Source organism: Chlamydomonas reinhardtii, chromosome 5, assembly GCF_000002595.2.
Source record: "Chlamydomonas reinhardtii strain CC-503 cw92 mt+ chromosome 5, whole genome shotgun sequence".
Lineage (NCBI taxonomy): Eukaryota > Viridiplantae > Chlorophyta > Chlorophyceae > Chlamydomonadales > Chlamydomonadaceae > Chlamydomonas > Chlamydomonas reinhardtii.
In genome coordinates, this window is record NC_057008.1 from 1,426,683 (window position 1) to 1,451,339 (window position 24,657).

Sequence of the window (24,657 nt, forward strand, 5' to 3'; positions counted from 1 at the left end):
AGCCCCTGCCGCTGCTGGGCTGCCTGAAGGAGCGATCATGGGAGCGGCGCCTGAAGGAGAGATCAAAGGAGAAGCAAGGCTGTGAGAGCGGGTGGGACCAGGCAGCAAGAGCTGGCGCGGTTGGAGTGGGGGTGGGGGGTGGGGGGTGGGAGGGGCATGGTCACGGAACGATTACACGCAACATGTCTTTGCTGACGCAGTAGCACCTCCACAATTTTTATTGGTGTAGAATTATACATGTGATCAGAGCAAGACGCCAATATGAGCGAGCGAATGCGAAACTGGTTCGTCTCCAGACAAGCCACGCGTTCACGCTGGTTCCACACATGCTTGCAGATGAATGAAGTTGCAGAGCTGAATAAATCGCGCCGCTGAAAAGCCTGTAACGATGGTCGGCGCGGGTTTGCCGGTCAAAATTGGCCTCGAGCCAAAGCAGCAAAGGAAGAAAGAGCCATCCAAATTGGATGCTGATCTTGAGCTCCTCAAGGAACGCATCCAGCAGTTCGGACGGTCGTGGGCGGTCGCTGCTGCTGCGAACGGTTCGACAGACCCCGGCTGCCTGCTGCAAGCGGCCAAGGCGCTGGCCGGCCTTGTGGCGCTGTTCGGGGAGCGCAAGGCGGCAGCCTACAAGTCACAGACAAAGTAAGGAGAATGATGGTGGTGGCACGATGGGGAATCCTGGCGTCCTGGGGCGGGGACCCGGTTTGTTGTGGCGTGGTGGCGTGGGAGAGTGGAACCCCGGTGGAACAGGACTCCGCTGCCCTCTACGCGCATGTACAAAGCTCACATTATCCAACCTCTGCCCCCGGGTACTGTGCCCCGCCCCAGGCACACAGCCGCCAAGGAGGCGCCGTGGCGGGGGCTGCTGCCGGCACTGCTGGCTGGCAGCGGCGCGGCGGCCGCCTCCCGCGGCCTGGCGCTGCCGGCACTTGCGGGGCTGGTCGGGTACATGCCCGAGGTGAAACAGGGGGGGGGGGGTTGTAGATACCAGCCCAAACTAAACCAAACCCAATGCAATAGAGCGAGGAGGAGAGCGTGGCCGATGCTTGACAACGGAGTGGCACGCGACAATAGTCAGGGGGGGGGTTGTGAATACCAGCCCACAGGGGGGGCATGGGTTAATGTTGAACCAATCCCGTAACTCCGTAAGGGACAGGGGTCAGGGGTGGGGAGGCAGGAGCAGAGCTGGGGCGGAGGGAGCCACTGGGTGAAGCATGGTGGTGGTGTGATGGAGGTGCCCGGGAGGGGACACGAGCTTGGCGAGCGGGGCAAGCCGCAACGCAGCTTCTGACGCCCTCTGTGTGTGTCTGTGTGTGTGTGTGTGGGTGTGCGTGTGTGTGCATGTGCACGGTCTGCTTGTGGACGGCGGCGTGTCTTCATTCAGGTGGTGCCAATGGAGTGCTGCCCGCTGCTGGTGTGGCAGCTGGACAGCGCCCCCGCATCGCCGCCGGCAGCAGCGGCAGCTGCAGCCGCCGCAGCAGCAGCGGCGGAGCGGCTGGTGGCGGGCGCACACGCGGTCACGTGTCTGCTAGCGCTGGTGCCGCTGTGGCGGGCGGCGGGCGTGCGGCCGTACTGGCGGGCTGGGGCCGGCACCGCCCGACTGGCCTCGCACCTGCGCCTGTGCGTGGCAGCCTGCGCAGCCCACTTCCCCGCCCCCCGGCCCAGCCGAGGCGACGGCAGTAGCTGGCCTGGCAGCAGCAGCGGCCCCACCAGTGGCAGCGGCAGTAGCAGTAGCAGTACCGCCACTGCTGGCAGGGGCAGTAGCAGGAGCAGTGCCGCCACTGCTGGCAGGGGCAGGGGGCTGGCGGGGGCGGGGGCGCCAGCCCAGGGTTTGTCATCCGTGCCGGTGGTGGTGGTGTTCACGGGTGTGTCGGGTGCGGCGGCTCTGACGGCGCTGGAGGCTGGGCTGCGGCTGGCCAGCACGCTGCTGCAGCTGCAGGCGGGAGGGCTGCGGGGGGAGGTGCTGAGCGGCGAGGCGGCGGCCAGGTGAGAGGCGGGGGCTGGAGGTGGAGGGGAAGAGGGGGAGGGGAGGAGGGGGAGGAGGAGGAGGAGGAGGAGGGCGGGAGGGGGAGGAGGAGGGGTTGCGAGGATTAGGAGGAACGGCATGGCTGGTGAGGGGACAGAGGCTGTACCCTGCACGATTCTGACGACTGTCATGCGTCCGCTTCCTGTCATTGAACGTGCTACTGCGCCCGCTACTGCCCCCCCCCCCGGCAGCTGGGTGGGGCTGCTGCTGGATGCCCACGACGTCGCCACTGCGGCTACAGCCGCGGCCCAGGCGGCGCTCAAGGCAGCCGCGACTGGGAGCGGCAGTAGCAGCGGCGGCAGTGGCAGTAGCAGCGGGGCTGCGGCGGGCCTGCTGTCGGATGCGTGGCGGGCGCAGGCGCTGTCGGTTGAGATGCTGCGGCAGCTGTCCAGCTCGCGCCGCTTCTGGACCGCGGTGCTACAGTCCCCACGTGCAGCCCTTCCCGAGCACGCACCATCGCACGTGGCTCCTGCGGCAGCGGCGTCGCCGGTGCCGGGGGGAGCGGCAGTAGCAGCCGCGTCAGGGGCGGCGGCAACAGCGATGGCGACTGGCGACGCATGCCTGGCAGCGCGGCTGCTGCTGGGGCTGTCGTACCACCTCAGCGGCTGTGCACCGTACCCAGCAGTGGAAGGCGCCGGCAGTAGCAGTAGCCCCGGCAGCAACGCTGCGCTACTGCCGGCCCTTGTCCCCCTCCTGGCGCAGCCGGAGCTGTGGGGCCGGCACCGCCTGTCCCGGCTAGGCGGCGGCGGTAGCAGTGCGCACGTGGCAGTGGGACAGCATGGGCAGCAGACGCAACGGCAGTCGGCAACAGCGGCTGCAGCAGCATCGGCAGCGGGCGGCGGCCAAGGATTGCTACAGCCGGCCCGGGAGCTGGCGATGCGGCGGCTGCTGGCGGCGCTGGTTCAATGCTTCTGCGCCGTACAGTGGAAGCCGCCGCTGCGACACGAAGGGGGCATTTACAACGGCCGGGACGGCACGATCGGCAGTAGCAGCAGCACCCGTGTCGGCAGCAGCAGCAGCAGCAGCAGCAGCAGCGAGCCGGCACCGGTGCAGCAGGCGCACACGGCAGGCATGCGGCTACTGCCTGTGCTGGCGGCGGCGCTGATGCCGGATGCGGTGCCGTACGGGCATAAGCCGAAGACCGCGTGGGCGGCGCCTGATGTGGGGGAGGGAGCTGGCAGCTCCCTGTGGGACCAGGTGAGAGGGGAATTGCTTTGGGAGGTGTGGATCCTGATCGCCGCTGAGCCCCGCACCACAAGAATCTTAGGTTGCGGGTTGTGGAAGGCGTCCTCTCGCGCAGTTTTGTGCCTTTGCAGCGGCTGCGTCGGAACCTAGGTGTCTGCCTTGGCTCCTGTATCGCACCCCAGACACGTGCATCTCCGGCACAGAAGGGCGCGTTGGTGTACCATGATGCCACTGACGGCTGCTATGCTGCTACCGACCGTCACAGGCGCTGCGTGCCGCCCTGGTCATGTCCTGCCGGGCGGCGCTGCAGCACATTGAGGTGATGGAACGGGCGGGGGCACCAAGTGGCGGGGTCCTGGCTGGGGCGGCGCAGCCAGGTCCGGCGCCGGGGGCTGACGGCGTCGCCTTTGCAGACTCCATGACGGCGGCGGCGGTGTGGGCCGCGGGCAGCGGCGGCGCGCTTCCGCAGCCGCAGCCGGCGGCGCTGTCGCGGCCTGAGGAGCAGCTTGCCTGGGCTGTAGCATGGCAGCTCCTGCGACAGCTGGCGCCGCTACTGCCTGACGCGGCGGCTGTAGCAGCGGTATCGGAGGCGGTGGGCGGGGCCGCGACTGCGGCTGCACACGAGGCGGCGCGCCGCTCGCCCGCCCCCAACGCATCCATCACCCTGCTATCCCTGCTGCTGTCCCAGACCCGCACCCTTGTGGACCTCGCGCAGCTGCAGCTGCGCCACTTCTGGGCCATCGGGGGCGGCGGTGGCGGCAGTAGCAGCGCGGCCGGCGGCAGTAGCAGCGGCGGCAGCAGCAGCAGCATGTCTCTGGAGCAGGCTTGCGGTGGCGTGCCGGCTTGCGCCGTTGCGACGGAGGCGGTCGCCAGGATGGATCCAAACGGGACGCGCCCCTGCGCGAGCTTCCTGCAGCAAGTGGTAAAGCGTATGCAGGTGAGCCAGTAAGCTAGCTGGTTTAATTGCTTCATCGCTAGGGCTCACACAGGCTGAAGTATACATTCATTCCGAAAGGACACACTTATTCCTGACTTTCCCGGGCTATAGAGTAGCTGGATGAGCTGCTCTTTACCGTATTCCATGTGACGGGGGCCCTGGATCTGGTGTGTCGTAGGTCCTGGCGATGGCTGCTCATGTGGGCGACAGCAACGCCGGCGCTGGCGCCGGCGCCGGCGGGGCCTCCGGGCCTCTGCGCCACGTCAGCGCCGGTGCCACCGCGCCCCTGGCGGATCCTGCTTCCACCCACGACGGCGGCGGCGCCACCGATGCTGGTGCCGACGCCCGTGAGCACGACCGCCTCCGCTCCGAGTGGGCGCGGGTCCCGCAGCCCCAGTGGCGCCACTGGACCCCCCAGCAGCAGCGGCTGTATGCGCTGGCCCGGTGCTGCCTGGCGGCTGCAGACACCGCGGCCGCCGTCACGCAGCCGGCGGCGCGGCTGCCGACGCCGCTACAGTCGCTACAGCCGCCGCTGACGGCGGCGGCATACAGCGCGCTTCACGCGGCCCTGTCCGGGCTGTTATGCCGCGCAGCGGCCACGCCGCATGAGGATCTGGACTCGGTTTTGGGCCAGGAGCCCCTGCCTCAGCTGCGCGGGGCGCTGCAGCGACTGGCGAGGATCTGGGACAGGGCGGCGGCTGCAGCCAGTGTTGGCGGGATGGGGGACGCGGGCATGGCAGGCCGAGAGGAAGGAGGCGTACGGGGCGACAGCGACGGCGGCAGCGGCAGTAGCAGCGACAGTGATGACGACTGCACGGACGTTGACACGATGCTTGCTGGCCCAGCACCGACGGCAGCAGCAGCGGTGGCGGCTGCCGGTGCAGGCGCAGGTGCTACTGCTGGGTGCTGGTATGCTACAGCCCGCCTGCATGCGGCGGCGAGCTCCATAGTGCGTGGCGAGGTGGCGTGCCTGGCGGCGGCGCTGCTGGCGACGTGCTACAGCCATCTTGGGGCTGCGGCCGCCACGGCTTCGGCGCCTGGCTGTAGCACGTCATTGTACCCGCGGGCTGTAGCAGCGGCACCTGCGGCTGGCTTCAACCTTGATGCGATTGAGGAATATGCGGACTCCAATTTTGTGGCGCGAAGAGCTGGGGCCGGCAGCGGCGGCGGCGGTGGTGGGGGCGGCGTCAACGGCAGCGCAGCAGAGCCGCTGCTACAGCCGCAGCTGCGTGCGGTGTCGGCGCTGGTGGCGGCTGGCTGTCCCGTGCTGGGTGCGCATCTGGTGCAGGCGCTGCAGGCAGGCACACCAGCCGCGCCGCCAGCGCGCCTCCCGTCATCGCCTGCGGGCGGAGCCAATGCCATGGAGGGGGAAGGGTCTGACGGCAGTGGCAATGGTGGTGGTGGGAGAGCCGCTGTGGTGGGCTGGCCTCGCCGCATTGAGGTGCGTTGGCCGTTGTATGGCTGGGCTGGGTTATGCCAATGGGCCGCCGTCCAGATACGCGCCTGCACCGCGGGTTGCGCCTGCCGTTTTCGCTCTCTTTGCTCTTGTGGTCTGGTGGTCTGGAAGGTCATTCGCGCAACGTTACGCCATGGCTTTCGGCGCTGACAGGTGGCCATGGGACAGCGTGTGCCGTGGCGGGCGCTGCAGGCCGTGCTTGGCTACCTGTCTTCAGGTCACGTGGACCTTTTGCAGCTGGCAGGGCCGGCGGCGGGGCCGGGGGCGCAGCAGCATCAAGCGGCGGCGGCTGTGGCCAAGGAGGTTGCGGCGCTTGCTGTGGGCCTAGGTGCGTTGCGACGCGTTTGCACCATGTCGGGTCGTGTGGTTCGTGCTTTCGGCGTCCGCATGCTGCGCATGCTGTGAGCGTGTCGCAAGGCGTGTCTCTTGCCGCCGGTCCCTTCATGCAACGTGTGCAGCGCACGTGTTGCGTAATGGTCCTGGCCTCGTCGGCAGCAACCGCCACCACTGCCCCGCTGCGGTGTATCGCCGCCTGCAGGCCTACCGGAGCTGCGGGCCCTAGCCCGCGGCGTGCTGCCGCGCCCCGGCAGCACGCCGCCAGCGCCCATGCCCAACCTGCGGCCGCTGCTGCCGAGCTCCCTGCTGGTTCTGCAGCCATCCGCCTCGCTGGCGGGCATCGCACCTCACAGCCAAAACGGTGCACATGCACTTTCAGCAGTGGTGGCGGTGGCAGGGGGTTTGGCCGGTGCCCCGGCGGCAACCGAGTTGGAACCGGCGGTGTTAGGGTCGCCGCGGGAAGCGCCACACGCCGCGACGGCGGATGGAGAGCCTGCACCGCTGCGCACCCGCGCCCGCGCTCCGCACCGGCGTCACTCCCACCCACACCTGGAGGAGCAGCTATCGGCGGTGGTGCACTGGGAGGAGCAGGTGCGCTAGTTGTATGGTGGTGGGAGGGCGCTGCAAGGAGGCAGGGAAGGGCTGGCATGCGCGGCAGTGGCGGCTTCGGCAGTGGCGGCGGCGGCGGGGCAGAAATGAGCAGGTGCCGTATGTGCCATACCAAACCGTGGCTTGCCAGGGCGTTGACCAGCCCGCGGGCGGAAGCCCAGTACCTTATGAGCCTTTCATGTTAATCTTTCCCATGCCCCGTCCAACTGACGGCCTTTTTCTTACCCATGTGCTGCCACGTGCAGATGATGGCTGCTGACATGGGCGGCGGCGGCGCCCACCTGCGCCTGCCGCCGCGGCCGCTGGTGGACATGCGGCTGCTACACACGGGGGGCACGGCCAGCCTCAGGAGCAGCAGTGGTTGTGGTGTCGGTTGTGGCGGCAGTGGCAGTGGCAGTGGCAGTGGCAGCTTCTGGCCCGCCGACGCAGTCATTGCGGCTCCGCTCCTGATGGTTGGCCCCTGCGCAGGTGACAGCAGCCCTGCCGGCGGCGGCACCGCAGCCGGGGCTGCGGCTCTCCCAGCTGCGGCGGTCGACAGTGCACAGCCCCACGCGGCTGCAACTGCAGCTGCAGCGGCGGCTGCCGCCGCCGCCGCCGCCCATCCGGTTGTGTACTGCCGCACGGCTCTCGTGCCCGCGCACCGGGTGGTGCTGGCGGCCGGCTGTGAGTACTTCGCAGCCCTGTGCTCCGACCGCTGGCAACTGGAGGAGCCGGAGGAGAGTGAATGTGGCGGCGCTGGCGGCGGCGGTGCAGGGCCGGAGGCAGGGCAGCTGTGCCTGCGGCCCTGCCCATGTGGCCCCGCCTGTGGGCGCGGCACGTTCGCTGAGCAGCCGCGGTGGGGCTCGCAGCTGCATCCGCCGGGGCAGCAATCGACCCCGGCGCAACAGCCTGCGTGCTGCCTGGTCCTCAAAGCCAAGCTGCTTCGGGCGCCCGCGTGCGATGCTGAAGCGCTCCTAGCTATCCTGCACAACCTACAACCCCACACCGGCGCCGCGGCCGCCGCGGACGTCGCTCGCCAGGGTAACGCAGTCGATGCGGGGCCCGACGGCAGTAGCGCCAGCGGCGGGGGCGCAAGAGACAGCGGGCAGGCGGCGTCCCTGGGGGGCATGGCGCCGCCGCTGCTACTGCCATGCCAGTGGCGCCCGCTGTCTGCTGCCGCCGCTGATGAGGGCAGCTGCTGCGGAGCTCCGGATGACGGGGCATCAGGCCAGGCGGCCGTTGGTGCTGCTGCGGCTGCTGCTGCCGCTGCTGCCGCTGCTACTGCCGCTGCTGCCGCTGCTACTGCTGCTACTGCCGGCTGTGCCAGCTGTCGTGAGCTGCGGCTGTGCGTCCGCATGCTTCAGGTGCGGCAGCGAGGGTCACAACGCGAAGTGGCAGGCAGTAGGCTGCCCAGGGTGCTGTATGCACATGATGATCTACGCAATGCCATCCATGCCCGCCCCTGTCACGTAACTTGAATCCCAGCTCCCGACATTCCCGGAACCCAAACCCTGCTATCTGCTGCAGGCCTGCAATGCGTTGCTGCTGCCACACCTGGAGAGCCGCGTGGTGGACCACATCCTGAGACTGCTGCGGCGCTGCCGCCGTCAGCGCCATACAGCGGCCTTCCCTGACGCCGCTGGTCACGACGGCATGGCCATTGGCAACAGGGACGGGCCAAACAGCAGCGACGGCACGGCCTCCGATTGTGGGTCCGTGTTGCCTCAGCAGCAACAGCAGCAGGGGCGGCGGCAGGGCTCGCAGCGGCTGGCTCCGGGCTGCCTATTGACGGCGGTCCGGGACGGGTTGGTCCTGCAGCTGCCGTGGCTGGTGGCGGCGGCGAGCGAGGCGCTTACCACGTGTTTCGGTGAGTTTGCCACATCCCTTGCTACGTCAAGACTTCCCGTATTTGTTTGGGACTGCTTGACCTCTGATATTGAAAGCATGGACTACCGCGTGGGACTACCGGTATGGGGTGAAAAGGACAATTGCTACGGGGTAACCCAGAAAAAAAAACCGCCTGCATCTCATCGCTGCGGCATGTCCCGCATGCCCTGGCCCAACTAACACCGCCCTCTAATACCATGCTCAGGCTCAGCAGAGGCGCGCCTGGAGGCGGATGAGGAGTGGCAGGCGCTGCCGGATGCCACGCAGCGGGCGCTGCTGGACAGCTGGGCGCGCCGAGCCCGTGGTGCGGCGGGGCGCAGCAGCAGCGGCGCCGTTGCAGGAGGCAGCACAGGCCGGCCGGCGACAGCAAGGGCGGCGGACGGGCCAGCGGCGCAGCGACCGCGGCCTCGGGGCGGGGTGGGCGGGGGCGCGGGGTCTGACAAGGAGGTGGAAGACACACCGGCCTGGACGGACGGGCTGCTTGAGGCGGCGCGACTGGTGGTAGTTTCTCTCGGAGGCGGGCCTAAGCGCCCAGCCTCACAGTTTTGGGGTGGTTGAGGGCTCGGGCGGTACCGTATTTGATTTTTTGATTGCGTGAGAGCACTCCTAGCCACACGTCTGCACGCATTCGCGTTAGGGTCGTTACAGGTATCTGCACATTCAGTACTGCACATGTGGATGAGCGGGTCAAGTCCTCGCTCTGCAAATTGGTCATCGGTCACATCACGCTGCGGCATGAGCTTATATCACCGTATGTAAGATTCAACATTTAGCCCGACATGCACAACACAGGGCACGGTAGCCGTAAGTCGTCCACCAAGCGCCGCAGTCAGCCTTCATTGTCAGCAACTGCCAGCACTCCGGAAGACAGGAAAAGTTTGTACCGTAATGCTCACGCTGTCAATCACATCCGGGTCAGGTCCGAGGGCATACGCATGGCATATACAGATTCAAGCGCACGCTGCTAACTGCTGCCAACATCGCATCGTGTCGCTGCCGAGAGCTGGCTTGCCTACAGCGACAGCAGACTTGGTCACTTGCTCACGGAAATTGAGTGACACGGAAAGTGCCCCCATTCACCGAGCAGCCATGCCCACGCACTACACGCAATACCACAACGCGGAGACGTAAACCCGCCTAGAAGGTAGACATTGCAAAACACGAACGTGATCACACGCACACAGCCCACCCACAAGCACGCTGGCATTTCTTCAACGCCTGTTAATTCAATGGCATAGCATGACGACCCCCATTTGCGCGCCATCGCAGCTCATGGTATACATCCAGGCTACCCACTCTCTCATCACCCGGTACTAGGCATATTCTTGCGCCCCCGCCTCCACCCATGCATGCGGTTATTTACATGGCCACGCATCAAGCATTTCGTACATCCATCATCCAGCGCCTCCACCATCACCTCACACAAACACCTCACTGGCGGCGAGTGGGTGTCTGCGCAGCACTGCCCCCGGGGCCGCTGCCGGTGCCGTGGTTGTGTTGTGTGGCCCGATTGGAGGCCACCAGGCGACGGACCTCGGGCGACAGCGCCTGCGCCTCCGTCTCGTAACCCCACACCGTGCGGTTGCGGAGCCAGTGGAAGTTCATGCCAGGGGCTGCGGCGTGCGCGCCGCCAGAGGGCCCGGGCCCCGGCGTGGCGCCGGCGCCAGGATGCATGGCCCGCGGAACCATCCTGCAAGGGGGTGGACAACAAACAAGGAACACATCATTAGCTTAACGTTCGGCAAGCAGGCAGGCTAACCCGTACCCCACATCATTGTATCAGATTCGTCGCCCGGCCGCCCCACCAGCCCCCCCCTCCCTCACCGGTTGGGCCGCAGCCAGTAGTAGTCCTGCCCGCCGTACACGTGCGACCGCCCGCCGTGTCGGTTGTCGTACTCGGCGTTGTCGTACTCGGCGTAGTCGTCGTCCTCGTGCTGCTGCTGCGCCGCCGCGTAGCCGCCGTCATCGCCGCCACCCACATCCAGATTGTCCAGGTCGTACTGCCCGCTCAGCAGCACGCCCGCGCCCGCGGCGCCGCCCAGGGCTGGGCCGTAGGGGTCGTTGCCGAGCGCCGGGTCGCCGGCGCCGGGGTGTAGCAGCGGTGCTCCAGCCACGGCGTTATGCGCGGCGGCGTAGCCAAAGGCGTCCACGCCCTCGGGCTCCTGGCCCAGAAGCCAGCTGAACATGCCCGCGGCGCCGTTGCCGCCCGTCGTCCACATGGCGCCATAGCCGTGCGCAAAGGGCGTGGCCAAGCCAGCTGGCGTGGTTCCGCTGCCGCCGGTGGCAGCCTGACCAATGGCAGCAGCGGCCGCAGGCGCACCACCTCGAGCACGCACGAGCCAGGATCCAGCGGCCCAGCCCGACGCTGCATCCCAGACATCCTTCCACTCCTTGGGCCGGATGGGCATGTGACCGCTATACAGAAGGCCGACGACAGCAATCGCTAAAGCCGTGCAAACAACGGCTCCTGCAAACTTTACTGTCCGGCTCAGTTTCTGAGCGGCCGCGTTCCGAGCAGCAATCGCTGCCTTCCGTTGTGCAGCGCGCTTCTCCTCTGCCACGCGCTTGGCCTCAGCACGGGCAACGGCTGCAGCCTCCGCCTCCGCCTTGGCCTGAGCAGCCTTGGCGGCCTGCGCCTCCTTCAGGGCAGCCTGCTCCACGGCGCGCTTCGCCTCAGCCACGCGCTTGGCCTCAGCACGGGCGGTGGCGGTAGCCTCCGCCTCCGCCTTGGCCTGAGCAGCCTTGGCGGCCTGCGCCTCCTTCAGGGCAGCCTGCTCCGCGGCGCGCTTCGCCTCAGCCACGCGCTTGGCCTCGGCACGGGCGGTGGCGGCAGCCTCCGCCTCCGCCTTGGCCTGAGCAGCCTTGGCGGCCTGCGCCTCCTTCAGGGCAGCCTGCTCCGCGGCGCGCTTCTCCTCTGCCACGCGCTTGGCCTCAGCACGGGCGGCAGCGGTAGCCTCCGCCTCAGCCTTGGCCTGAGCAGCCTTGGCGGCCTGCGCCTCCTTCAGGGCAGCCTGCTCCGCGGCGCGCTTCGCCTCAGCCACGCGCTTGGCCTCAGCACGGGCGGTGGCGGTAGCCTCCGCCTCCGCCTTGGCCTGAGCAGCCTTGGCGGCCTGCGCCTCCTTCAGGGCAGCCTGCTCCGCGGCGCGCTTCTCCTCTGCCACGCGCTTGGCCTCGGCACGGGCAACGGCTGCAGCCTCCGCCTCAGCCTTGGCCTGAGCAGCCTTGGCGGCCTGCGCCTCCTTCAGAGCAGCCTGCTCCACGGCGCGCTTCGCCTCAGCCACGCGCTTGGCCTCAGCACGGGCGGCGGCGGTAGCCTCCGCCTCCGCCTTGGCCTGAGCAGCCTTGGCGGCCTGCGCCTCCTTCAGGGCAGCCTGCTCCACGGCGCGCTTCTCCTCAGCCACGCGCTTGGCCTCAGCACGGGCAACGGCGGTAGCCTCCGCCTCCGCCTTGGCCTGAGCAGCCTGGGCGGCCTGCGCCTCCTTCAGGGCAGCCTGCTCCGCGGCGCGCTTCGCCTCAGCCACGCGCTTGGCCTCAGCACGGGCGGCGGCGGTAGCCTCCGCCTCCGTCTTGGCCTGAGCAGCCTTGGCGGCCTGCGCCTCCTTCAGGGCAGCCTGCTCCGCGGCGCGCTTCGCCTCAGCCTCGCGCTTGGCCTCAGCACGGGCGGCAGCGGTAGCCTCCGCCTCCGCCTTGGCCTGAGCAGCCTTGGCGGCCTGCGCCTCCTTCAGGGCAGCCTGCTCCGCGGCGCGCTTCGCCTCAGCCACGCGCTTGGCCTCAGCACGGGCGGCAGCGGTAGCCTCCGCCTCCGCCTTGGCCTGAGCAGCCTTGGCGGCCTGCGCCTCCTTCAGGGCAGCCTGCTCCGCGGCGCGCTTCGCCTCAGCCACGCGCTTGGCCTCAGCACGGGCAACAGCTGCAGCCTCCGCCTCAGCCTTGGCCTGAGCAGCCTGGGCGGCCTGCGCCTCCTTCAGGGCAGCCTGCTCCGCGGCGCGCTTCGCCTCAGCCACGCGCTTGGCCTCAGCACGGGCGGCAGCGGTAGCCTCCGCCTCCGCCTTGGCCTGAGCAGCCTTGGCGGCCTGCGCCTCCTTCAGGGCAGCCTGCTCCACGGCGCGCTTCGCCTCAGCCACGCGCTTGGCCTCAGCACGGGCGGCGGCGGTAGCCTCCGCCTCCGCCTTGGCCTGAGCAGCCTGGGCGGCCTGCGCCTCCTTCAGGGCAGCCTGCTCCACGGCGCGCTTCTCCTCAGCCACGCGCTTGGCCTCAGCACGGGCGGCGGCGGTAGCCTCCGCCTCCGCCTTGGCCTGAGCAGCCTTGGCGGCCTGCGCCTCCTTCAGGGCAGCCTGCTCCGCGGCGCGCTTCGCCTCAGCCACGCGCTTGGCCTCAGCACGGGCGGCGGCGGTAGCCTCCGCCTCCGCCTTGGCCTGAGCAGCCTGGGCGGCCTGCGCCTCCTTCAGGGCAGCCTGCTCCGCGGCGCGCTTCGCCTCAGCCACGCGCTTGGCCTCAGCACGGGCGGCAGCGGTAGCCTCCGCCTCCGTCTTGGCCTGAGCAGCCTTGGCGGCCTGCGCCTCCTTCAGGGCAGCCTGCTCCGCGGCGCGCTTCACCTCAGCCTCGCGCTTGGCCTCAGCACGGGCGGCAGCGGTAGCCTCCGCCTCCGCCTTGGCCTGAGCAGCCTTGGCGGCCTGCGCCTCCGTCAGGGCAGCCTGCTCCGCGGCGCGCTTCGCCTCAGCCACGCGCTTGGCCTCAGCACGGGCGGCAGCGGTAGCCTCCGCCTCCGCCTTGGCCTGAGCAGCCTTGGCGGCCTGCGCCTCCTTCAGGGCAGCCTGCTCCGCGGCGCGCTTCGCCTCAGCCACGCGCTTGGCCTCAGCACGGGCGGCAGCGGTAGCCTCCGCCTCCGCCTTGGCCTGAGCAGCCTTGGCGGCCTGCGCCTCCTTCAGGGCAGCCTGCTCCGCGGCGCGCTTCGCCTCAGCCACGCGCTTGGCCTCAGCACGGGCGGCAGCGGTAGCCTCCGCCTCCGCCTTGGCCTGAGCAGCCTTGGCGGCCTGCGCCTCCTTCAGGGCAGCCTGCTCCGCGGCGCGCTTCGCCTCTGCCACGCGCTTGGCCTCGGCACGGGCAACGGCTGCAGCCTCCGCCTCCGCCTTGGCCTGAGCAGCCTTGGCGGCCTGCGCCTCCTTCAGGGCAGCCTGCTCCACGGCGCGCTTCGCCTCAGCCACGCGCTTGGCCTCAGCACGGGCGGCGGCGGTAGCCTCCGCCTCCGCCTTGGCCTGAGCAGCCTTGGCGGCCTGCGCCTCCTTCAGGGCAGCCTGCTCCACGGCGCGCTTCTCCTCAGCCACGCGCTTGGCCTCAGCACGGGCGGCGGCGGTAGCCTCCGCCTCCGCCTTGGCCTGAGCAGCCTTGGCGGCCTGCGCCTCCTTCAGGGCAGCCTGCTCCGCGGCGCGCTTCACCTCAGCCTCACGCTTGGCCTCAGCACGGGCGGCAGCGGTAGCCTCCGCCTCCGCCTTGGCCTGAGCAGCCTTGGCGGCCTGCGCCTCCGTCAGGGCAGCCTGCTCCGCGGCGCGCTTCGCCTCAGCCACGCGCTTGGCCTCAGCACGGGCAACGGCGGTAGCCTCCGCCTCCGCCTTGGCCTGAGCAGCCTTGGCGGCCTGCGCCTCCTTCAGGGCAGCCTGCTCCGCGGCGCGCTTCGCCTCAGCCACGCGCTTGGCCTCAGCACGGGCGGCAGCGGTAGCCTCCGCCTCCGCCTTGGCCTGAGCAGCCTTGGCGGCCTGCGCCTCCTTCAGGGCAGCCTGCTCCGCGGCGCGCTTCGCCTCAGCCACGCGCTTGGCCTCAGCACGGGCGGCAGCGGTAGCCTCCGCCTCCGCCTTGGCCTGAGCAGCCTTGGCGGCCTGCGCCTCCTTCAGGGCAGCCTGCTCCGCGGCGCGCTTCGCCTCAGCCACACGCTTGGCCTCGGCACGGGCGGCGGCGGTAGCCTCCGCCTCCGCCTTGGCCTGAGCAGCCTTGGCGGCCTGCGCCTCCTTCAGGGCAGCCTGCTCCGCGGCGCGCTTCTCCTCTGCCACGCGCTTGGCCTCAGCACGGGCAACGGCGGTAGCCTCCGCCTCCGCCTTGGCCTGAGCAGCCTTGGCGGCCTGCGCCTCCTTCAGGGCAGCCTGCTCCGCGGCGCGCTTCGCCTCAGCCACGCGCTTCGCCTTGGCACGGGCGGCGGCGGTAGCCTCCGCCTCCGCCTTGGCCTGAGCAGCCTTGGCGGCCTGCGCCTCCTTCAAGGCAGCCTGCTCCGCGGCGCGCTTCTCCTCTGCCACGCGCTTGGCCTCGGCACGAGCGGCAGCGGTAGCCTCCGCCTCCGCCTTGGCCTGAGCAGCCTTGGCGGCCTGCGCCTCCTTCAGGGCAGCCTGCTCCGCGGCGCGCTTCGCCTCAGCCTCGCGCTTGGCCTCAGCACGGGCGGCAGCGGTAGCCTCCGCCTCCGCTTTGGCCTGAGCAGCCTTGGCGGCCTGCGCCTCCTTCAGGGCAGCCTGCTCCGCAGCACGCTTCTCCTCAGCCACGCGCTTGGCCTCGGCACGAGCGGCGGCGGTAGCCTCCGCCTTGGCCTGAGCAGCCTTGGCGGCCTGCGCCTCCTTCAGGGCAACCTGCTCCGCGGCGGCCTTCGCTGCCGCACCCTCAGCTGCCGCCTTCGCCTGCCGATCCAGCTCTGCCAGACGCTCTGACTCTTCTGCAGTGGCCGTCGCTGCCGCGGCCTCAGCAGTCGCCTTCGCCTGCCGCTCCAGCTCTGCCAGACGCTCTGACTCTTCTGCAGCGGCCTTCGCAGCCGCAGCCTCAGCTGCCGCCTTCGCCTGCACCTCCAGCTCTGCCAGACGCTCTGACTCTTCTGCAGCTGCCCGCGCAGCCGCAGCCTCAGCTGCCGCCTTCGCCTGCACTTTCAGCTCTGCCAGACGCTCTGACTCCTCTGCAGCGGCCTGCGCAGCCGCAGCCTCAGCTGCCGCCTTCGCCTGCCGATCCAGCTCTGCCAGACGCTCTGACTCCTCTGCAGCGGCCTTCGCGGCCGCACCCTCAGCTGCCGCCTTCGCCTGCCGATCCAGCTCTGCTAGACGCTCTGACTTCTCTGCAGCGGCCTGCGCAGCCGCAGCCTCAGCTGCCGCCTTCACCTGCCGATCCAGCTCTGCCAGACGCTCTGACTCCTCTGCAGCGGCCTGCACAGCCGCAGCCTCCGCGGCTGCAGCCTCCGCGGCGGCAGCTGCGGCATCATCCACGCGAACAAGCTCGCTACGGACGTCTTCCGCCAGTAGCCGATCAAGCTTGTCTTCCACGCTTGCAGCATGCTGCGGCTGGTCGTTCGAATCGGACAGGCCAGCAAACCTGGCCCAAGCCGACTGCATTGCTGCGACAGGTTTCTGCAGAGGCGACGGTAGACGGCTGGCCAGGCTTCCCGGTTGCGGCACCACTGTCGTGGCTGTGCCGAGGTAAACGACGCCCACGGTGGTGGCAACCAGGATCACAGCCAGGGCCGTCAGCAGCATCGGCCAGCGGCGAGAGTTTGACGGGGACGAGCGCTCAGACTTGGTGGCGGCGCCCTTGTGCTTGCTGCCAGCAGCTGCGCTAGGCGCAGCCATTGCCTTCGCAATGGCCTGCTGCTTGCGCCCGCGCTTGCCGCCTGCAACCACGGGGGTTGCCTTACTGAGCAATCCAGCTGCTGGAGGCGAGGGCAGCGTTGCCGTACGGGACGAGGCCGTCACAACCGCTGCCGGCTTACTAGATGAAGCTGCAGCTATCTTCTCCGGCACTTCAGCCGCCGCTGCTTTGGCCTCATCTTGGCTCTTCGTCAACGCCTCCGCCTTTGCCTTGGCTTCTGCTTCTGCCTTGGCCTTTGTGGCCGCTGCATCCGCCTGCGCCTTTGCTGCGGCTTCTGCCTTGGCCTTCGCGGCCGCTGCGTCTGCCGCCACCTTTGCCTTTGCGGCCGCCTCTGCAGCCGCCTTGCCTTTTGCGGCTGCCTCGGCCTCGGCCTTTGCTTTGGCCAACGCCGCCGCCGCTGCCTCAGCTTTGGCTTTGGCGGCAGCTTCAGCTTCAACCTTTGCCTTAGCGGCAGCCGCCTCCTTGGCTTCTGCAGCGGCCGCCTCAGCCTCGGCCTTCGCTCTGGCAGCCGCCTCAGCTTTGATCTTTGCAGCTGCATCCCGGTCGGCCTTCGCCTTGGCTTTGGCTTCCGCCTTAGCCTTGATTGCAGCCTCCGCCTCCGCCTTAGCCTTGGCGACAGCCGCTGCCTCCGCCTTTGCTTTAGCGACAGCCGCTGCCTCGGCCTCAGCCTTTGCTACAGCCGCTGCTTCAGCCTTTGCTACAGCCACTGCCTCGGCCTCAGCCTTTGCTACAGCCGCTGCCTCGGCCTCCGCTGCTGCTGCCGCTGCCGCCACTGCCTCCGCCGCCGCTGCTTCCGCGGCCGCTGCCTCTGCCGCCTCCGCCGCAGCGGCCTCAGCCTGTGCTGCAACTGAGCCCTCACCGGCAGCAGATGCGCTGCCCATGCCGGCGCCAGTGCCCGACAGCCGACGCGCCCGCTCCGCCGACAGCTTGCTGGCGCGCTCCGCCTCTTCCAGCTGCTCGGCGGCCATATCGAGGGTTGCACGCGCCACCGAGTCCATGCTCTTGAGGGTGCGGGCGCCGGCCTCAGCTGCCTCAGCTGCCTCCTCTGCCTCCTCCCGTGCCTCCTCTGCAGCCTGACGGGCCGCGAAGTCGAGTACCGCCTGGAGTTCAGCCGCACCAGCAGCTGTAGCTGTAGCTGCCACCACCGCACCTGCGGCTGTAGCTGCGGCTGTAGCTGTAGCTGCCACCGCCGCACCCTGACCCTGCTCAGCGGCCCCGCCACCACACACAGCAGCACCCGCCACGGAAGCCGCGGCAGCGCCGGAGGCCAGCGCGTCTTGCAGCGCCGCCGTCATTGCAGCAGCAGCCGCAGCCGCAGCCTCGGCCTCAGGCTCAGGCTCAGCCTCAGCCGCCGCGTCGCGAGCGGTCGGCGCGGCCGGCAGCGGCGGCTGCGCAGCCGCGGGGCCATGCTGTGGGCCGCGGCGCACCACCATGATGCCGTCGGCGGTGCACAGCGTGTCATAGGTGTAATCGCCAATGGTGGCGGTGCTGGTGTAGCTGACCAGGCCGGGGGAGGACGCGGCCAGCGGGTCGGAGCCGCCGTAGCTGCAGGGGAGTGGGAAGAGCGGGGCGAGGTGGAATGGGGATGGCAGCAGGGGTGCAAAGCGTCAGTGGCTTTGAGGGGCCGGCATCGGGAATGCTTGCCCCGCACATGGCGGCGCCCCTTCACATCACCAAGAAAGTCATATCTAACCTGTTCAGGAGCGGTGCCTCATCCACGTGCCTCACCTGAACATGGGGTTCATCATCGCGCTCATCACAGTGCCGCCTGTGCTCCGCACGCCGGGGTCCGTCGAGCCGTCACCTCCTACGCCGCCGGCTCCACCCAGCGATCCAAACGCTCCCGACCCCAGGCGCGCCGCACGTGCCTGCCGCCCCTGCTGCCGCGGCGCGGCGCTAATGCTGCGGCGCAGGCCCCCCGACCCCGATGCCGCGGCACCGGCGCTGCCGAAGGCGCCCACTCCCAGCAGCCCCGCTGGCGAGTAGGTGGTCCCCGGGTAGATGCCGGGGCTGTCGGGGCGGCTGGCCTCGGCAGTGGCATCACCTCCATAGCTGCCAGTCCACCTGTTATTCCGGTTGTCGGGCCAGGTCCACCATTAGAAGCGGTTCAGGGCGACATCCTGCCAGGAGCTGTGCAGGCAAGCATACTAGGCACTCGCTTGCAACGCAGATTGCACACATCCCCGTGAAACAAACTAACATGCTTTTGCGCACTCACACATACAGCAACCTACCCAAGCAAGCACCGCACGCACCTGTACAGTGGATTGCCCAGCATCATGCCCTCCGCCGCATCTGCCGCTCCCTGTGCATCCACTGCGCAGCCAATCGCCTGCTGCTGCCCATCGCCGGCAGCCGCCACCGTCGCCGCCGCCGCGGCAGCCGCCGCCGCCAGGGCGTCGCCGCCGCTGAGGTCGTGCAGCAACGTGATGGTGGTGCCGGTGGGTGTGGCGCGGACCTCGTACATGAACGAGCCCTCGCCGGAGCCCGAAACCACCGAGCCCACACTGGCGCTGCCGCCCGCCGGCAGCGCCGCAGCCAAGCCCTCCGCCCGTCCAGAGGCCACGGCGCCGCTGCCGAGCGCGGCCGCTGCCGCCGCCGCACCCTCCGGCGACTGGAAGAACAGCTCGTTGACGTGGATGGTGTGCACGGGCGTAGTGCCGGCGGCATCGACACCGCCCGCGGCCTCGATGATGCTGCGCGACAGGCGCGGCGGCGAGGCGGGCGGCGTGGCGCCGCGGCCGCCGCTGTGGCAGACCTGCATGACGGTGGCGGTGGAGCCGTCGGGGCGCACCATCGTCATTATGTCGTACAGCTCCGTACTGCTGCCCAGCCGCATGTGCAGCCGGGTGGGCGCGGCCGCGGCCACAGGGGCGGCAGCAGCACCAGCCGCAGGGGCAGCAGCGCCGCCCGTGCCGCGGCGCACCAGGCTCAGGTCCAGCGAGCGCTGCCCGCCCAGCTCCGACCGCCCCTCCTTCGCCTCGCCCTCCAGCGCCATCCACCGCAGAGACGGCTGCTGCTGGTACGCCCGGTCCACGTCGCCGCCGCCAACACCCACTCCCACCGCGACCTCCTCCCCCTCCTCTTCCTCCTCCTCCACCTCGTCCTCCTCCTCCTCCACGACCACCGCGTCCTCACGCGTCTGCCGCCGGCTGCCGGTTGTCGCCACGCCGCTGCTCTGGCTGCCCTGGCGGCTGCGCGGCGTGGCGATGAGGCGCCAGTTGACTCGGGCGTCGTCGTCCAGCTCGCGCCAGTCCGCACTCAGCCGCTCCGAAACTGACTGACCATCCCCAAGCGCGCCCGCCTCCTGCAGCTGCGACTGCGGCGTTGCTTCAAGCGGCGCCCGGTCTGGCACGGGCAGCAGCCGGTGCCGGTGCTGCGACCACTGCTTGGGCGTCTGCTTCAACAGCTTGGAGGCGGGCCGGCGCGGGCTGCCGGCGGAGCTTGCGCCTGCGCCGGCGCCGGCGCCACCCGCAGAACTGCGGCCGGGGCTGCGCGGGCGGCGCAGGATGACGGCGGGCTGGCTGGCGCGGCCCACGGCGACGCCGCCGCTGCGCATGGGGCTGGCCGAGCGCGACTTCTGCTTCTTGCGGACACCGCCAGACAAGGGGCCGGAGCCGGAGCCGCCGGCTGCTGCGGTGGCCGAGGTGCTCATGCTGGCGCTGGGGTGCGCCGCCGCGGCGGCGCCGGCAGCAGCGCCGCGGCCGCCGTGCGGCGAGGCGGAGGCGGTGCGGCGGCCGCCGCGCAGGATGGCCGCGGCGCCGGCGGTGGTGGCGTGGTAGTGGTGGTGGTGGTGATGGTGGTGCTCGTGCAGGTGGTGGTGCTCGTGGCTGCCTGGCCCCGCGGCAGACATCGCCTCCGCCAGACTGACGCCCGACGCCGACACGTCACGCTGCGCAGGCGAGGGCAGCAGGTAGCCGCCCGCGGCCGTGCCCACAGCCCCCGGGTACGCACCAGCGAAGCCGGGGCCTCCGGGGAAGCCGGGGCCGCCAGGGAAGCCGGGGAGACCGGGGCCCTGGTAGGCCGAGTCCGCGTACATGCTGTGGCTGATGGCGGGGGAGAGCGGGTGCCCGTGCGGGTGCGCGTGGGGAGGAGTCAGCAGGAAGCCCAGCACATGCCCATGGGCCGACGAGGTGTGCAGGGCCTGCAGGTCGGGAGGCAGGTCAGCCAGCAGCGCCGCCTGCTCCGCTGCAGACAGCGCCGCCGCTGCCGCCGCCGCGGTCAGCTGCGGGGCGCAGCCCAGCAGGGCGCAGGGGCTGGAGGGCCCGTGTGCGCCTGCGCGGCAAGTACAAAGGGGCGCGGCTGGGTGTGGAAAAGGCGGTGGGGCTTTGGCTGCAACCGACACGAGGTTAATGCGACGCCAGGCTAGGCCTGTGGCCCCTTTCTGCACCCTGCCCTGACTTGGCCAAAACGTAGGACCAGTGCACCCACCTGCCAGGCGAGCCGAAGCCCCCGCCGCTGACGGCGCGCCCGCGATGTCCTCGTCCTCGCACTCTACGCCCGCCGGTGCACCCTCGCCAGCCACACCCGCCGCCGCCGCCAGCGCCGTGACCGCGGCGTCGGTCGCCGCCATGAGCCCGTTCAGCGCCTGCTGCTGGTGCTGCAGCTGCAGCAGCAGTAGCTTCTGATGCGTCAGAGAGGAGCCAGTAGTGGAGCCGGAGGCGGCAGAGCCCACGGACGCGATGGAGGTGCCTGGGCGGGGGGCCGGGTCCTGCTGCGCCCGGCCGCGGCTCGTGCCGGCGGTGTCGTTGGCCTGCAAAGAGGCTGCCGACAGCTCCTAAGGGATGGAAGGAAAGGATATGCGGGTTTGCGAGGAGGTCAGATGAGTCCAGGCAAGGGGTTCATTCGTAAACGGAGAGGAGGTGGGCTCAGACCGACGCCGGATGCAGTAAGCAAGTACGCGCAGCACGCGCCCTGCCTCCACACCGAGCCCCTTCCCTTACCGTGCCCAGGTTGCGGGGTGTGGCCAGTGCGGACTGGACGGCTGTGTTGGCGCGGCTGCCGGCGGGGCTGGGCAGCACCCGGATGGGCACTGACTCGCGGTCGGTGATGTGCAGGTCCAACTGATGTGCAGGAGGTGAGCGGGAGGGAGGGAGACGGCGGGTAAGATTTGGGGAGGCGGCGAGGACGGCGAGGACATGTAGGTAGGAGCCTTGCGCGTGTCGGTGTGTGTGAAAGCGGCTGACGCTACCCCGGCAAAAAAGTGACTGGCACTCGTCGTGCTGCGCGGGCTTGCTGGGCTGGAAGTTCACAGCTCAAGCTCGCGGGACGGCGCACTGCCGCGCTGGGAATCCTCAGGTCACGTCACACTGGTGCAGCCGCAGCCCCGCCCACAGCACTGGCACGTGTCAAACGCCAACGCCAAACGTCTAAAGCGGAGTAGTGTTTGTGCACCAGGCGCACGGCCAATGACGCACCTCGTAGCCCTCATCGCAGGTGGCATCCCGAACGAAGTAGTGTCCGCGCAACTCCCCAGGGAATTGCACGCGGGAGCTAGCGCCACCGGCCGACCCCAAGTCTTCCTCGTCACTGCTGCTTCGGAACAGGTCAACAGCATGGCCCACTTGCTCCCGAGCCTGCAGCAAGAGTGACGGCACACCAACGGCAGACAGAGAGTCGCATTCGGGCATGAAAAGCCTTTCTTCCTCAGGTACAATGCAATTAGGTACTCCTCGGCAACGAAAGAGATTAACATAATATAAGTTGCCTGGAAGCTCACTGGTCCGGCCCTGCGCAGCGTCGCGTCTCTTCCTCGCAAAGGCATGGCGCTTGCAAGGCCCCTGCCGTCTTCTGCTGTTTCAAGTTGCCCTTAAACAGATTTACTGTGCATTATACTGCTGGTGTAAGTTGGGCAACAACATGCTGCTCCCAGCTCACAAACGAGCCTAGAATAGACGGAAGAAGCTAGCGTCTAGCGTGTCGTGTTTATCTCAAGGGCTATTGTATATGCACTTGTACATCCCTTGTTTTGGCAATGTCGCTTCAGAACACCAACTGCAGAGTAGTGCAGGCAGAGTTGCACAGCAGTCAGCACAGCAGTGTTGCGGTGTATGAACTTGACGTATGAATTCGCTCAAATGGATATGTACTTGATGAGTATGATATGTAAAAGATGACTGGAGGCCAATGTGCATGTTCGGCTGTTCGCAGCGCTGGTGAAGCGGGATGTTGCTCCATTCCGATAAGCCCACCAACGATCTGCGACAGGCCATACATGTGCACATGTGTACTCAATTATATAACACCACCCGACGGACAATCCAGATATGCGAGTCCACCGGCAGCCGGCACCGTGCCAATCGGCACGAACCCGGGTTCCCAGCCATGCCACGTCACGTCAACGCAGTGAAACCTTAGTGTGCAGAATCGTCTTAGCCATCATCAGGTGCTTAGCATCAGGCAGAACCGCTTCAACTCCTTGTCACAAGAATTTCGAGAAGCCGACATCGTCAAGCTATCAGCTCATCGTGTTGCGGCACGTGGTCGACCTGGCGCACGAGAAGCTGCAATCCAAGCTTCAGGTGGACAAGCTCCAGGACGAGACCTGGAAGACCTACGGACACCGGCTCAACTTCGCGCACAGGGAGTTCTTCGCTCCGCACGGGCTGGACAACAACCTGTCGCTGCTCTACAGGGGCTATGAGACGGCTCATGAGGCGGGCAACGAGGAGGCAGCGTGTCGCCCTACTGCGAACACCGTCGTGGACCGCGTCGTGGCTGCCAAAGCTGAGGACGATGGGGCGTGGCTGGCCGTGTGGAAGTTCGCATCCACCGACTGATGAGGTCAGTTGGCGGCGGGTCTTGGGGTCCGGGCTGCCGCTGACTTTTGGCGCAGCTGTTTTCAAGCGGTTTCCACGCCTGTTGCGTGGCAGCAGCGGGTCATGACTACAGCACCAGCAGCTTTTATGCTTTCCCCGATAAAGATAACCTGCCCCGCCGCTACTTTGGGTGCCCCTCACTCGCCCTCCAACCTTGGAACCAACTCCCCCCCCCCCACGCACGAAACCAATAACAGGCCTACTAGCTGGCAGTGGCCGGCCGGCTGCTGCTGAAGCGGCCCGAGCAGCTGCCGGCCGCGATGTCCGCCCTGACAGATGTGGTGGCGGCGCTGGGGCCGTACCGGCGGGGTGCCAGGGGGGTGCGCGGCTGCTGGCGGCAATGAGGAGCAGGGGTAGCAGGATGGCGACGAGGGCAGGGAGTAGGGCACGGCGGCGCAGGAGCAGCAGCGAGGGCGGCAGCAGGCGCAGAGGCAGGGGCAGGGGCGCCGGCGCAGCGGCAGGAGCCGTGGGAGCAGCAACAATCAACGGTAGTGCTGCTGGTGGTCCTTTTACTGCCAGCAATAAGCTGCTGATGGGCTTTGGACACGGCGCGCGCGGAGTCGCTCCGCAGCGGCACAGCAACAGTCGGCCCCGCAGCAGTCCCGGCAGCAGCAACAACATTAGCAGCAACAGCGGCGGTAGAGGCGGTCGCAGACGCCGCAGCGCTGAGCTCAGCAGCGCACGTCGAGTGCCGATGGCATCCCGGCCGCTGCCGCTGCCGTCTCCAGTGCGGGGACCTCGCTCCGCCCTGCCCGGCGCCAAGCCGCCACGTGGCGCCAGCGGCGCACAGGAGGGCAATGGCACCAAGGCAAAGGTGCGGTCTTGCTGCCCGCGGCTGCCGGCACTGCAACGGCATCTGGCGGCGCGGGCCGCGCGACGCCTGTCCTGTCGATTGCAGCAAGCAAAGCCGGAGCAGCTCTTCTGCTGGACCCGGCGGGACGTCGGGCAGTTCGGCCGCTGCGGCTGCGCCTGGTGGCAAGCACGACGGGCGTTGCTGCTGGGGGTGGCCCTGGCTGCGGGCCTGCTGATGTGGGAGGCGGTGCGGGCGGGGCCAGCGGCAGTGGCGGCAGCATCTCGCTGGGGGCTCTGGGGGCCGTGAGTAGTGCGGCGGACTTCGACCGGCTGCTGGAGGGCCTGCCGCCGCCGCCCCCGTCGTAACGGCGCCGGCGCCAGCCGCGGGCTGAGCAGTGGGAAGGCATGCAGGTTACATGTGGACTGTATGTGCTTTGGGGGAAGGCCTTAAGCTGTCTGAAGTGCAAGGGCGTAAGGGACCGAGCCTGATGAAACAAAGCCAGAGCCGCGTTCGTTTAGCAGTGGGAGCCTTGTTGCAGCACTCGGCGCGATTTGGGGTGCAAGCTTGACGCGTGACTTCTGAGGCTCTTGCATACGGTACCACTGTACCAGCAGCCGGCGATCAAGTCAGTGTGACTTGAGTGCTCTTGCTACACTGCCGTCTGCTGCTGGGCTGGATGATGCAGGAGGATAGCTGGATGGGAAAGGAGAGAGCGTTGTCTCAAAACAAGTCATGAGCCATATCATGAACGGGCCATGCATGTTGCTTTCGACTGGGCTGTACGGTACGGCAGGCGATGACTTGTTGCGACGTCGGACGCTCCAATTCTCAGCAGGTCGTATTCGATGTGGATGGACAGGCCGTGAACAGGCAGGGCTCCAAACCTTGCTCCAAACCGGACCCTACCTCGGGCGCAGCGGTCGCTGCTGCGTGTCAAAGCACGGGCTAGGTCGGGTCAGGTCGGGACGTCCCGTACTATGGTGTTTTGAGGCGAGAAGCCCTAGCGGCTCGGTTAGTCCCTTTGCC

At 68.6% G+C, this 24,657-nt stretch overlaps 3 protein-coding genes across 3 annotated transcripts; 2 read left to right on the forward strand and 1 right to left on the reverse strand.

The window, feature by feature from the left end:
• The first annotated feature begins 225 nt into the window (after window positions 1-225).
• Window positions 226-9,027, forward strand: CHLRE_05g244100v5 (uncharacterized protein). Its single transcript, XM_043062474.1, has 11 exons — window positions 226-642; window positions 829-958; window positions 1,385-1,986; window positions 2,218-3,223; window positions 3,477-4,148; window positions 4,327-5,589; window positions 5,758-5,932; window positions 6,143-6,531; window positions 6,795-7,892; window positions 8,056-8,395; window positions 8,621-9,027. The coding sequence occupies exons 1-11, from the start codon at window positions 389-391 to the stop codon at window positions 8,971-8,973; spliced, it is 6,282 nt and encodes a 2,093-aa protein (XP_042924674.1). The 5' UTR covers window positions 226-388; the 3' UTR covers window positions 8,974-9,027.
• A 2-nt stretch (window positions 9,028-9,029) lies between these two features.
• Window positions 9,030-22,115, reverse strand: CHLRE_05g244050v5 (uncharacterized protein). Its single transcript, XM_043062472.1, has 8 exons — window positions 21,740-22,115; window positions 21,438-21,596; window positions 20,964-21,083; window positions 20,452-20,797; window positions 18,276-20,295; window positions 17,749-18,084; window positions 10,240-17,565; window positions 9,030-10,105 (listed from the first exon to the last, which is right to left on the reverse strand). The coding sequence occupies exons 1-8, from the start codon at window positions 21,782-21,784 to the stop codon at window positions 9,847-9,849; spliced, it is 10,611 nt and encodes a 3,536-aa protein (XP_042924675.1). The 5' UTR covers window positions 21,785-22,115; the 3' UTR covers window positions 9,030-9,846.
• Window positions 22,116-22,265: 150 nt separating this feature from the next.
• CHLRE_05g244052v5 (uncharacterized protein) lies at window positions 22,266-24,657 on the forward strand. The gene is made up of 3 exons (XM_043062473.1): window positions 22,266-22,803; window positions 23,036-23,652; window positions 23,737-24,657. Exons 2-3 carry the CDS (start codon window positions 23,200-23,202, stop codon window positions 23,935-23,937), a joined length of 654 nt encoding a protein of 217 aa, XP_042924676.1. The 5' UTR covers window positions 22,266-22,803; window positions 23,036-23,199; the 3' UTR covers window positions 23,938-24,657.

Coding starts and splice junctions, on each gene's coding strand:
- CHLRE_05g244100v5 (XM_043062474.1), top strand. CDS start 389: ATGGTCGGCGCGGGTTTGCCGGTCAAAATTGGCCTCGAGCCAAAGCAG. Junction 5,590..5,757: donor GCTGGCCTCGCCGCATTGAG/GTGCGTTGGCCG, acceptor CGGCGCTGACAG/GTGGCCATGGGACAGCGTGT. Junction 8,396..8,620: donor GGCGCTTACCACGTGTTTCG/GTGAGTTTGCCA, acceptor TACCATGCTCAG/GCTCAGCAGAGGCGCGCCTG.
- CHLRE_05g244050v5 (XM_043062472.1), bottom strand. CDS start 21,784: ATGCCTTTGCGAGGAAGAGACGCGACGCTGCGCAGGGCCGGACCA. Junction 20,798..20,963: donor CACCCCGCAACCTGGGCACG/GTAAGGGAAGGG, acceptor TCCATCCCTTAG/GAGCTGTCGGCAGCCTCTTT. Junction 18,085..18,275: donor CTGGGCAATCCACTGTACAG/GTGCGTGCGGTG, acceptor CCGGAATAACAG/GTGGACTGGCAGCTATGGAG.
- CHLRE_05g244052v5 (XM_043062473.1), top strand. CDS start 23,200: ATGGCGACGAGGGCAGGGAGTAGGGCACGGCGGCGCAGGAGCAGCAGC. Junction 23,653..23,736: donor GCAATGGCACCAAGGCAAAG/GTGCGGTCTTGC, acceptor TGTCGATTGCAG/CAAGCAAAGCCGGAGCAGCT.